This window comes from Elephantulus edwardii, unplaced genomic scaffold (genome assembly GCF_000299155.1).
Source record: "Elephantulus edwardii isolate Elephantulus edwardi_28Jun2011 unplaced genomic scaffold, EleEdw1.0 scaffold00165, whole genome shotgun sequence".
NCBI lineage: Eukaryota > Metazoa > Chordata > Mammalia > Macroscelidea > Macroscelididae > Elephantulus > Elephantulus edwardii.
In genome coordinates this window covers 763,670-776,349 of record NW_006399915.1, presented here as the reverse complement: position 1 = coordinate 776,349, position 12,680 = coordinate 763,670, and the positions used below count along the sequence as shown (strand labels likewise).

General features: G+C 38.0%; 1 protein-coding gene across 1 annotated transcript in view; it reads right to left on the bottom strand.

The window, feature by feature from the left end:
• The window catches only part of LOC102862196 (T-cell receptor-associated transmembrane adapter 1-like), a 95,272-nt gene that overhangs the window by 62,897 nt on the left and 19,695 nt on the right, over nt 1-12,680 (bottom strand). Inside the window, exon 2 of the mRNA XM_006895350.1 lies at nt 7,300-7,407. Within this exon, the coding sequence (XP_006895412.1) occupies nt 7,300-7,407 (108 nt within the window). The remainder of the gene's footprint in view (nt 1-7,299; nt 7,408-12,680) is intronic.

The window sequence follows — 12,680 nt, the reverse complement described above, 5'->3', positions numbered from 1 at the left end:
CTATGAGTCGCAAGTGACTCGACGGCACATAACAACAACAACATAGATGCTGTGGTTATGGCTAATTAAATCCTAACACACACACACACACACACACACACACACACACAGAGGAGAGAATTATCTCATGAAAGTTTTGTAGACTGGTTTGGCAGTGGGCTGCCACATCACTCTTTAACCACTTCATCATCAGGGTTCCTGTCAGAAGTAATGCATCACAAAAATTAGATAAGCTCACATCTTGAATATGCTGATAGAAATTGGTTCTAGAAATCATTTCCACTGCAATCACAGGACAGGGGAGAAATGACTATTTAGGTTTGAAGAATTTAGGACACATTTTTTAGATGTAATATGATTGATAGTTCGGCTCTAGTTAAACATGTCAACTCACTAAAGTCTTGAAAAGATTACCACTGGAATTAGTGGGAGAAGATTGCTTTTTATCTTGGTTTCTACCTTAACTTATTCTACCTCTATAAATTTCAATTCACCTCTTTTTAATCCACATTAAATTAATGTAGAAGTTCATAATATTAATTATAAACTATATACTATAATACAAATTATTATATTATACTTCATCATATTAATTATTAGCTATTTCATAAAGAAATTCCCTTAGTTCCATTTTCTTTCTATAAATGAAGACAACTTTATGCTTGATGTTGGGACATTTATACATCTGGTTTATAAAGTTTGCTTAACTTAGGCATTTAAAAATAACTGATTTGAAAAATAATAACTGAAATTATGGTAAGCAAAGAAGTGTTACTTGACTGGAATGTTTCTAAAGGCATAGAATTGGAATCATAAAGACCCTAAAGATCTGTGTTTCTGGCTAGGGATGTTTAGTCAACAATATAATAGTGGCACATGGTAATAGAAATAATTTTGTACTGAGAAAAACTGAGGCATTTATCGTTGGTTCTGCTTTTGTAGAATTGTGTGACCTCACCTGTGCCACTTCATTCTCCAGAAATTCATACACTTTTTTGTGCCTGCATAGCAATAATGCCTCCTTCTTATTTCTTATTAGCATTATCACTCTTTGAGAAAACATTCCCAAGAAGAATAAGGACAATCCTTGGAATATGCCCATTGTTCCAAATTAGCTTATTGCTATTTTTTTAGTTCACGATGAATTAACTTAGCTTTATTTTGTTTCATCTGATAAAAACAAAAAAATACATTTGCCTTTTCTTCTCCAATCCTTCATTACCACAAATGCTCTGCCTTTGATAGTTCTATACTAAAATATCGCTCAGAAATATTGTAACTTTCATTCTCTCATCGACATACTTTACTTATATGCATTAACGGTAGCATAAAAAGGTAATACCAACCATAGCATGCTCAGATGAAAATATAAATGATTGAAACCACCACCTTGCCTCCTAGGGAGGGATAGTTTACAATAGCAGATTCTCTTGATCTGTTTGAATACAAATCTCATAGTTCCATCTAGTGCTATTCCAATCTGCTTCTTAATCCAACCCAGCCCTGATTCATAACCAGAGAAGACTGAGTTTACTTCAGAAAAATCTTTAAAAAGTTTGCTTTCATTTTCCATGATGTATCACATAGAATCTTTATGACTACTTCAGAATAAAACACAAAACCCATGTTGTTGTTGTTGTTATGTGCCATCGAATCACCTGTGACTCATAGCGACCCAAACAGCCTTAAACCCTGCTCTATCTTTTGCCAATCTTATTGTCTCTGGTACATTTAACCTTATTACCCCACTCATTGAGTCAATCTACCTCAGAGGGTTTTCCTCACTTGCACTGTCCCTCTATCCTCCCAAGCATGACATATCTCTCTCCAAGGATAGGTCCCACCTTGCAACATGTCCAAAATATGTCAGACAAAGCTTCAGAATCATTGCCTCCAAGGAGCAACCTGGTCTCACCTTCTCTAGGACAAACCTGTTTGTTCTCCTAAGTAGCTCATGGTATATTTAACACTCCTCTCTAGCACCACAGTTCAAAGGCATCAATTCTCCTTCTATCATTCCTAGTAATTTTCCAGCTTTCTGATGTGTAGCAAGAAATTTCAAAGACAATATCCTGGTAAAAGGGCACCTTAGTCTCCAGAATGACATCATTGTTCTTCAGTACTTTGGTGAAGTCTCTGACAGCAGGCTTTCCCCAGTACAATTCTTTTTATTTCCTTGCTGCTGGTACCAAGAGTGTTGACTGTGGAGCCAAGTAAACTAAAGCTCAATCTCAATCTCTTCACCATCTATATTATGATGCTGCCAATCAGCCCAGTGGTGAGAATCTTTGTCTTCTTGATATTGAGTCTCAATCCATATTGAAGGCTGCAGTCCTTGACTCTCTGCAGCAAGTGTTTCAGGTCCTTCTCAGTTTCAGCAAGCAGGGTTGTGTCATCTGCATAATGCAGATTGTTGATGAATCTTCTACCAATCCTGATGCCACCTTTCTCCTCATACAGCCCAGCCTCAGGGATAATCTCTTCTGCACATAGGTTGAAAAGGTACGGAGATAGGACACATCCCTGGCATACACCCTTCCCAATTTTGAACCATGCAGTGTTTCCCTGCTTTGTTCTGATAAGTGCCACCTTGTCCAAGAATAGGTTTCGCATTAACACAATCAAGTGCTCTGGGATTCCCATTCTTCTCAGAGTCAGCCGCAGTTTGTTGTGATCCACACAGTCAAAAGCCTTTCCATAATCAATGAAACACAGACAGACATTCCTCTGGTACTCCCTGCTTTCAGCCAAGATCCATCTAACATTAGCTACAAAGCAGTTCCCTATTGATGTGCTGTTCCAGTCATTTTACATTAAGTCTATCCTGCTAGACTTATTTCACAAGGACTTTGTTCATCCATCTTAGTTCCTACATTCTTTCCCCTTGCGTGAACGGCCACTACTGATGGCACAAAACAAGGAATTATAAGTTTCACTCTGAGGGGAGCTCTGGTGGCCTAGTGGTAAGGAGCTGCAACTACAATCCCAGAGGTGCATGGTTTGAATCCACCAGATGCTCTGCTGGGGAAGGAAGGAAAATCTCCTCCTGTACCAGTCAGATCTGATTTGATGGTACACTCACACAAAAATAACAAAATAAAATTTAAAAAAATTTTCACTCTGTTGATATGCTATTACAGTCATTTTTGGATAATCTTAAGCAGAATCTTGCAAGCATGTGATATCAATGATATTGTTCAATAATTTCTGCACTGTGTCGGGTCACCTTTCTCTTGGATGTGGACAAAAATAGATCTCTTCCATTAGTTGGCCAGGTGGCTGTCCTCCAGATTTCTAGGCGCAATTTGGTGAACATATCCAGGGCAGCGTCTGTTTGTTGAAACATGTCAATTGGCATGCCATCAATTCCTGCACCCTTGCTTTTTACCAATTCTTTCAGAGAAGCTTGAACATCTTTCTTCTTCACCCCAGGCTTTTGATCATATGTTGTTTCATGAAATTCTTCTGTGTCCGCTGATTTCTTTTGCTACATTGACTCTGTATACTCTTTCCATCTTCTTTTAGTGCTTCATGGATCATTTAATATTCTTCCCAAAGCATTCTTAAGTATTTCAGTTCAAGGCTTGAATTTTTCTTCAGCTTCTTGAGCTTAAGAAATGATGAGCGAGTTCAGCCCCTTTGACTTTCTGACTCCAGCTTTTTGCACATTTCGTTGTAATACTTTGTCTTTCCACACTGCCCTTTGATATCTGTTCAGCTCCTTAATATCTTTATTTCTTCCCTTTGCTTTAGCTTCTCGGCACTTTAGTGCAATATTCTGAGTTTGTTCTGACATTCATCTTTGTCTTGTCTTCCTCCTCTGTCTTTGCAATAACCTTTTGCATTCTTCCTGAATTATATTCTTGGTATCCTCCCACAGTTCATCTAGATTTTGTTCATTAGTGTTCAAGGCCTCAAACCTGTTCCTGAGATGGTTTTGAAATTCAGGTGGGATAGACTCAAGTACCAATTTTGGTTGTTGTGGATTTGATTTCATTTTCCTCAGCTTCAGTTTGAACTTGCATGTGAGTAGTTGGTGGTCTGTTCAACAAGAAGCACCTGACCTAGTTCTCACAGCTGATACTGAGCTTCTCCAGTCATTCTTTTCACAGATGTAATCAATCTGATTACCATGCATAGTATCAGGTCTAATCCAGGTGTATACCTTGTATTTATGTTTCTTATAAAATGTATTTGCAATAAATAAGTCGTTGTTTGTTCAAAATTCTATCATTCTATCTCCAGCTTCATTTCTGTCACTGCGTCCATGTTTTCCAACTACTGATCCTTTTGCTCTTTTCCCAACCTTTGCATTCCCGTCACCCATTGTTATTAATACATCTTGAGTGTGTGTTCGATCATTCTCTGACTGTAAAAATTGGTAGAAATGTTCTATTTCCTCTTCTTTGGCTCTGGTTGTTGGTGCAAATATTTGAATGATGGTGGTTTTCACTGGACTTCCTTGTATGCGTATGGATATTATCCTGTCACTCACAATATTTTATGTCAAGATGGATCTAGAAATTACTTCTTTAACTCTGAAAATAGCCCCATTTTTCCTTAACTTTTCATCTCCAGTCTGACTAAAAATGTCTCATGCCAGTCCATCTCATTTCGCCAATACCTAGTATGTCAATGTTTATGTGTTCCATTTCTGTCTTAACAATATCCAATTTTCCTAAATTCTTGGTTCTCACATTCCATATTCCAATCACTAGTGTCAGCTTACAACATTCTTCCTCCTTTATGTTTCCATACCTGAGGGCTCAGCCTCAATTGCCGTATCTGCTAGTCTAAGTGTGCTCTATTATATATTGGATTTTTCAAAGGCCTATTTCTGTGTGTGTACTGTCAAATTGGATTTGACTGGTACAGAAGATCAAAGGCCCATTTCAAAAGTGGATGGCAAATCCTTCTTCCTAGTTTGTCTTAATTTGAATGCTCAACATTATCTGACATACAAGCATTTCATGGAAAAGAGCAGATGAAAGATACTTCCCAGTTGTAGAAATAACCAATAGTTTCAGTTGTCCCCTCCCTTGATATGTGTATCTTGACCCACCCCTTTCTCTGCTCCACCAGTATTCCCTCCTACTCCCACCAACTCCATTCAACACTTATCTCCCCTATCCATCTCTTTATGATGGCTTATATCTCAAGTGTTCTGGGCTTCTGTGATTCTGAACACCTCAAGATGCTGCCAGTTTCTTCTGCTGTGGGCACTATCTCTTGAGTCTAGGAGTCTGTAAGCCCAAACACTAGTACTAGTATCAAGAAAGGCTTCCTATCTTAATTGGTTCTGAGGAAAAGTTCTTTGCCTTGAGCTTCTGCTCCAGAATTGACTTCTTGTGGGTTAGGGCCTCTTCACCTCCATTGTAGTACACTGTAGTCACAATGGAATAGTTTCCCAGGGGAGGGTGATATATCCTGTAGGTTTAGTATATAACGTTGTTCTTGTTCCATGGGCTTCTGGGAAACATAGTCCTACCTGTGTTATGCAGAGGTTAGCTGAGTCACTGCCTCCTGGCCTCCTGCACACATTCCCTCTCCCCATGTCCTGCCCCTCCTCCCCGCCTTGTTCTCTAAAATGTTGCAGGTGTTAGCCTTGACACCATAGATTATTAAAATGGAGGAGGGAAAATATCTGTTTAAGTCAATATTCTTCCTCTCAGTTTCATACTCTAAACATAAGTGGATGTACTCGTCAAGTCATGCCATGAAACCTGGAAGACAAGACTGACTGGAAGAGATGTATATTTGTTCCCATTTCAAAGCAAGATGACAGGAGAGTGCCAAAATTATAAAAAAATATCATTAATATCACATGTAAATAAGACTCTGCTGAAAAGTATCCAAAAAATGACTGGAACAGCACATCAACAGAGAACTGCCAGATGGGCAGGCTGGGTTTAGAAGAGGCCGTGGTCCTAGGGATATTATAGCTACTGTTAGATGGATCTTGGCTGAAAGCAGAGAGTACCAGAGGGATGTTTATTTGTGTTTCATTGGCTGAGATTACAACAAATTGTGACTAACTCTGAGAAGAATGGGAATCCCAGACCACTTAATTATGCTTATGTGAAGCTTATGCTTGGACCAGGAAGGAGTCTTCAGAACAGAGCAAGGAAACACTGCATGGTTCAAAATGGGAAGAGAGTATGCCAGGGATATGTTCTATCTTCATACCTTTTCAATCAATATGCAGAACAGATCACTCAGGAGACTGGTCTCTATGAGGAATGTGGGATTAATATTGGAGGAGGACTCATGAACAATTTTTGCTATGTATAAGACACAACCCTGCTTGCTGAAACTAAGGAGGACCTGAAGCACTTGCTGAAGAAGGTCAAGGACTGCAGCAATATGGATTGGAGCTCAATATCAAGAAAACAAAGATTCTCACCTCTGGGCCAATTGGCAGCATTATTATAGATGGTGAAGAGATTGAGATTGTTAACAGCTTTAGTTTTCTTGGCTCCATCATCAACACTCTTGGTACTAGCAGCCAGGAAATCAAAAGATAAATGGCACCAGGAAAATCTACTGTCAGGGACTTCTCCAGAATACTGATGAGCAACAATATCATTCTGGAGACTAAGATGCACTTTGATTCAGGCCATAGTCTTCACAATTACTTGCTATGCATCAGAAAGCTAGACAATACTAGGTATGACAGAAAGAGACTTGATGCTTTTGGACTGTGGTGCTGAAGAAGTGTATTGGTCTGCCAGGAGAACAAACAGGTTTGTCCTGGAGAGGGTGAACTCAGGCTGCTCCTTGAAGGCAAAGATTCTGAGGCTTCGTCTGACATAATTTGGGCATGTTGCCAGGCGAGACCAGTCCTTGGAGGGGGACATCACTGTTGGAAAGGCAAAGGGACATTGCAAGAGAGGAAGACCCTGGATGAGATGGATTGATTCAGTGACTGGGGTAATGAGGGCAAGTGTGTCAAAGACAATAAGATCAGCACAGGGTAGAGCAGTTTTCAGGGCTATTGTGTATAGGGTCTTTATTAGTCTCCAGCTATTTGATGGCACATTAACAACTACAACAACAACAACAACAAAAACATAAATGAAGGACCACTAATTGATAAAATGCAGTTTTGGTGTTTGCAAATATTGTAAATATGATTGTCATTTTAATTCAATAAAGCTTTTAGGATGAAGCATTTATTAAATTAATTTTCCACAAATAAAAATACCCTATTGAGTGACAACAGTTCGTAATTCTTTTAAAGGTTTTTACAGTGGTGCCACACATTTCATTTTGAGCAGATGATTTGTTAGGATGACTTACCTTGTCGCTTCTTTTCTACATAATGAGAGATATTGAAGATCAGAGATATAATGAGTGCCAAGGCTAAGAAGGCTATAAGTCCCCAGACAACAAAGGAGCATTCAGGTTCTAGAAACAAAAGCAAACATGACTGTAATATGATTCCCATTTATCTTTTTCCCAGAACTAAAATTGTTCCATTTCTTCATAATGAAAGAAATTCCTTTTTCTTTTCTTTTCTTTAAAGCTAAGGATATAACACTTTGGCTAAAACAATTAAGTTATTAAGGTACTAAATCTATCCAATAAAAATATAAACTTACTGAATGCTTATGAGAATTATATAGCATAAAAATTATTGAATGTTCTGGAAACTTCAGATTTTGCCTGCCACTGCCTATGTTCTTAACACTATTTTATTTTTAAATTTTTTTCAAAAACACAAGTGCTTGCTAAATATATCTAAAAATCTAAGTAAAAGGTGAAACTAATGTCTAAAGTCCTTCATAATAATTTTTTCCTCAAATGGACGTGCATTAATTAGCTTTTTTTTTTAGAAAAAAAATGTGTTTGGAGGATTTTACCATGGTAAGTAGTTATTCACAGTGACTTCATGATAAAATTTGCTGTGAAGGATCTCTCTAAAGTGCTAAAGAACAAGAATGTCAATTTAATTACTAAGGTGTACTTGATACAATAATTAATATTTTCAATTGCTTCTTATGTGTCTGAAAGTTGAAAAAAAGGATTATGGAGGGATTGAGGCCTTTGAATTGTTGTCTTGGAGAAGAATACTAAATATTCAGTGGACTTCCAAGAGAAGAACCAAGTCTGTCTGTTAGGAAGTATAGCCATGGTACCCCTTTACAGGAAAGAATGGTGAAATTTCGTCTCACACACTTTGGGCAGATTGTTGGGAGGGGCCAATCCTTAGAAAAGAACATCACACTGGAAAATGTGGAAGGTCAGTGAAAGAGAGGAAGACCTCTAACAAGGTGGACTGATACAGTGATGTTGACAATGGGCTTGAGCATATCAGAGGTCATCACAAGGATGACACAGGATAGGGCAAGGTTCATTTGGCTGTAGTCACTATGAGTCAAGTGGGCTCAATGATACTTAATAACAACAACCATTTCTCTGAGATGGACATTATAATAATTTTTAAAAAAAATTTCAAACAGTCAAAAAAATGCCACGGGACAGATTCTTTTGTGTGCAAGTGGGCTTATTGAGAGAAGAACTTCTGGAAGTGGAATTACTCAGTCAAGAGGCACACTGGGTACATTAAGGCTGGCTTGCTGAGAAAGATCTCTTTCCATCCCACCTGGTAATAATCTTCTTAGGAACTCAATTCCATTATGATTATAAAAACTGGCACCAGAAATCTATCTTTCTTTCCAGATGGCTCTCAGTTCCTCTACTGTCACAATATAGGGTTAAAAAGATGACTTCTCTTATTAATGATCTTTGGGGGGTTTTCCTTCTTGTATATAACACTTAAGCATCCACAGTCTAGATACAGTTTTCATTTCTACCACATTTTAACACAACTTGAGGTACATTGAAGTAAATCACAAATATGATTTTAGGTTATTCTATCAGTCAAGATTAGACTTTACTACACACCTTCTAAACTTAACGGTTTTGGCAGAACTTAACAGCAACAAAAATCTCTTTAATTGCTATGAAACAATCATAAATGTTTAATTCTGAAAAGAATTAGTAAACACAGAAATACAGAACCAAGAATTTAAGTTCACTATCAATACACAACCAGGGTGAACTTTTTGGCTAATATATTTTTAAGTTTCTTTTTCTTAGGCGCCAGGCAAGCCAGGTTTGGCCTAGGGTTTAAGGCAGCAGGGGCCTTCAAGGCCAAAAGGGGAAGAGGGGAGAGAAGGCGATGCTACCAAGCCAAAGGTGGGTGACTTTTAATCCACGGCCCTCAGGTCTGTCTTTCATTGTTTTTGTTCAGACATTCCTCTAGGTCGTATAGCCCTGGTGTACAAGTTGCCATATCACAGTCACCTGTGGTTGCTGTGAGGCTGAACACTGTGACACTGGTGTGTCAAATGAGTTAATGGTTGGCTACCCAATGAGGACAGAGAGTGGGGTGTAGCTCCCCGATTAAAACAAGGCTGAAAGGAGGAGTGGCATCCACTTCCATAATAGCTTGCCTCCGGAAACCCTATGAACCTGGAGAGTGGATGAAAGGCACCCAAGCATTGAGGACTCTCCTTCATAGGGTTGCTATGAGTCGCCTGTGACTTGATGGCACTTAACAACAACAACAACATCAATAAACAATCAGGGTGAACTTTTTGGCTAATATATTTTCAAGTTTATTTTTCTCAGGAGCAAAATTTTTATCAACTACCCAGAGAAATCTAGTGATGTAGCCATTAGGGAGTTGCACTTCTAACACAGAGACAATACTTCTCTGATATTTTCAAATCCACCAGCAGCTCTGCAGAAGAAAGGTGTGCAACCTCCTCTGGTGCAGTTGCAGCCTCAGAAACCCAAAAGAGGTACAGCAATGAGTCAGTTCATGTTGATGAAAATGAATCGAGTTGATGCACGTAGATATTTTCTCTCTAATGTACATCTTTTCCTGTCCATCAAATGGGCCTCTACCATACTTTATTGTCTTATACTCCATTCTATCGGCAACGACCTTATTGCTAAGAATCCCAAAGGCATGCAGTTCGAATTCACCAACTGTTCCACAGGAGAAGGATGAACAACCTCTTCCCTTGTGATTTACTACCTCTGAAAACCTGTTGGAGAATCAGCTATGAGTCAGTCTTTACTTGATGGCACACAACAACAACATCCGTTATTTAAATCAAACAATTAACCAAAACCCCCGTAACTCACTGTTGTAGTGCTGAAGTCAGCTCAAGGCCTCCCTATACAACAAGTTGCACCACAGGTCTCCTGAACTGTAATCTTTACAGAGGCAGATCACCAGACCTACTTTTCATGGCCCTGCTATTCTAATTCAAACCACCAATCTTTAGGTTAACAGTATATATGTATACACACACACACACATATATAATACATACACACACACACACACACACATAATTGTTGTTGATTGCCTTCAAGTCAGTGAAGCATGACTCATAGCAACCCTATGAACAAAAGACCTGAAGCCTTTCTATAACTATTGACATTTATCAAAGTTCATAGAGTTTCCAGAGGCATGTTGTTTAGGAAATGGATGCCACTCCTGCTTCCAAAGTGTGTATGTATACACACAAATCCAAGTATGTGTATATATATATATATATATATATACACACACACACACATATTCATATACATATATACACATCCATATACATAGATATACATATATACATCCATATACTATATATATATATGCACATCCATATATATATCTAGATCTATATACATAGATATGCACACACATCCATGTACATATATATACTTGTGTGTGTATGTGTTGTTGTTAAGTGCTGTCAAGTCATAGATGACTCATGGTGAACCTATGAATGAAAGACCTGAAAAAAAATTTTATATACACACACACACATAATTTAATAAAATCTTTAGATCTCAGTTAGTGAGTTAGTAAGTTATTGTTATTGCCAGACATTTTTTTCCCTAAACTTTAGTTTTTAGACATGTAGTGAATATATTTATAGTTAAAATTAAAACTATTCCAAATTATTTTTTAGTGTGAAGAAAAGTAACTTGCAGATAAGTTTTTATATTAAAGGATATACACATTTAATGATAATTTGATGTCTTCATGGTCAAGGTTTTTAAGTCTGTTATTTAATGCCATCAAGCCAGCGACCACTCATAGTTGACTCTCTAAATAGCAGGCAAAAACTTATCCCTACACGGCATCATCTTGGCTGTTGCCATCGCCAAGCCAACCCATCTCACTGAAGGTCTCCTTTTTCATTGGCCATCTAGGTTAGTACCAAACAGATCCTTCTCAGAACAGTCTAGCTTCTATATTAGTTCATTTGATTGGTCATGATCTTTGCATTTAAGGTTGCTTAGGTTGACTGATACTGCATCAACCACAATTCTTAATTTATTTACCATTTTTCAATACACCCTCTCCATATATTCCAACCACCCTTGGTTCCTGAAGAAAATAACCCTTCTGTCATCTCTCTGGAGAAGGTGTCTGTTCCTAATACTACAGTAAACATAAAATACACCATTTCTTTGTATCCTTACCAAAAACTATTTCCACAAAATGTTCAAATATTCCTTTAAATGTCTTGCATCATATCTTTTGGGATTTGCCTATTATACACATCCAATCACATATCATTTTCTAATCATCTTGAATCCTTACAGTTTTCACTAGATAACATACTGATCAAGTTCATGATGTGAGGACCAGGGTCCCATGTGAAGTGTCCTCCATCCTGGGAGCATGAGGAACATCTGGAAAGGCTGCCGCCCGCTAACCAATCACACCGTCATACATATTTGTCTCAATTGCTTTCTCCCTTTAAATACCTGACAAATCCTAGTTATCTTTCAAGCCTGCTTTCTTTAAGACTTTCCTGAATGCTGCCTTCTTCCATCATGTTATTTCTTACCCATTCCTCGACATAATGCTGATATTGAGCTAATAACTTAGACATACACCTCTCTCCTCTGCTATGAAGTTCATAAAGTGCAGGAAAACAGCCTTATTCCTTTTTGTTTTCATGCCTCAATTTTTTCACATGTAAAAACGAAGTAGTATTTCTAACTCATGGCAATCTTGTATGTGTCCGAGTAGAAACGTGCTTCACAGAGTTTTCAAAGTCTGATTTTTATTTAGGAGATTACTGAGACTTTTATTCAATAGACTTTTTTTCCCCTTGAAATAAGTTTTTTTTTAATTACTTGGTGTAGACGCCATAGAGTGTTCTGCAAAGAAAACCAACATCACAAAGTGGTAAATTTTAAGGGGTACAGATACTGTCTGCTGTGGGAGATGACAGGAAGTAAGGCCAGGCAGCAACAGATGTTCACATTTTCAGCAGGTGAGGACGTAACATGGTATATATGATACTTTCTTAGGAAGACAATGAGCAATACAGATTGAGTCTCAAAAAAATTTTCACTTTAACTTAACAACTCTCCAACCTCCTAAAGAAAATAATCAGAAATCTGCCAAAGACTTACACATAAGAATTTTCCATCGCCTTGTTATTTGTGCTATCAAATATAAAGAATCTCACTACCCAACCTGTTATTGTTTGCCATAGAGTCAAACTGCCTGGCTCATAGCTGACTCCCCAGTGGGTTTTCTGAGACAGTAAATCGAACAGGAAGTGAGTGCTTATCCTTCTCCCGCAGAGCAGCTGATGGATTTGAACCAAGTGACTTTGAAATCGCAACACAGCTTCTTACCA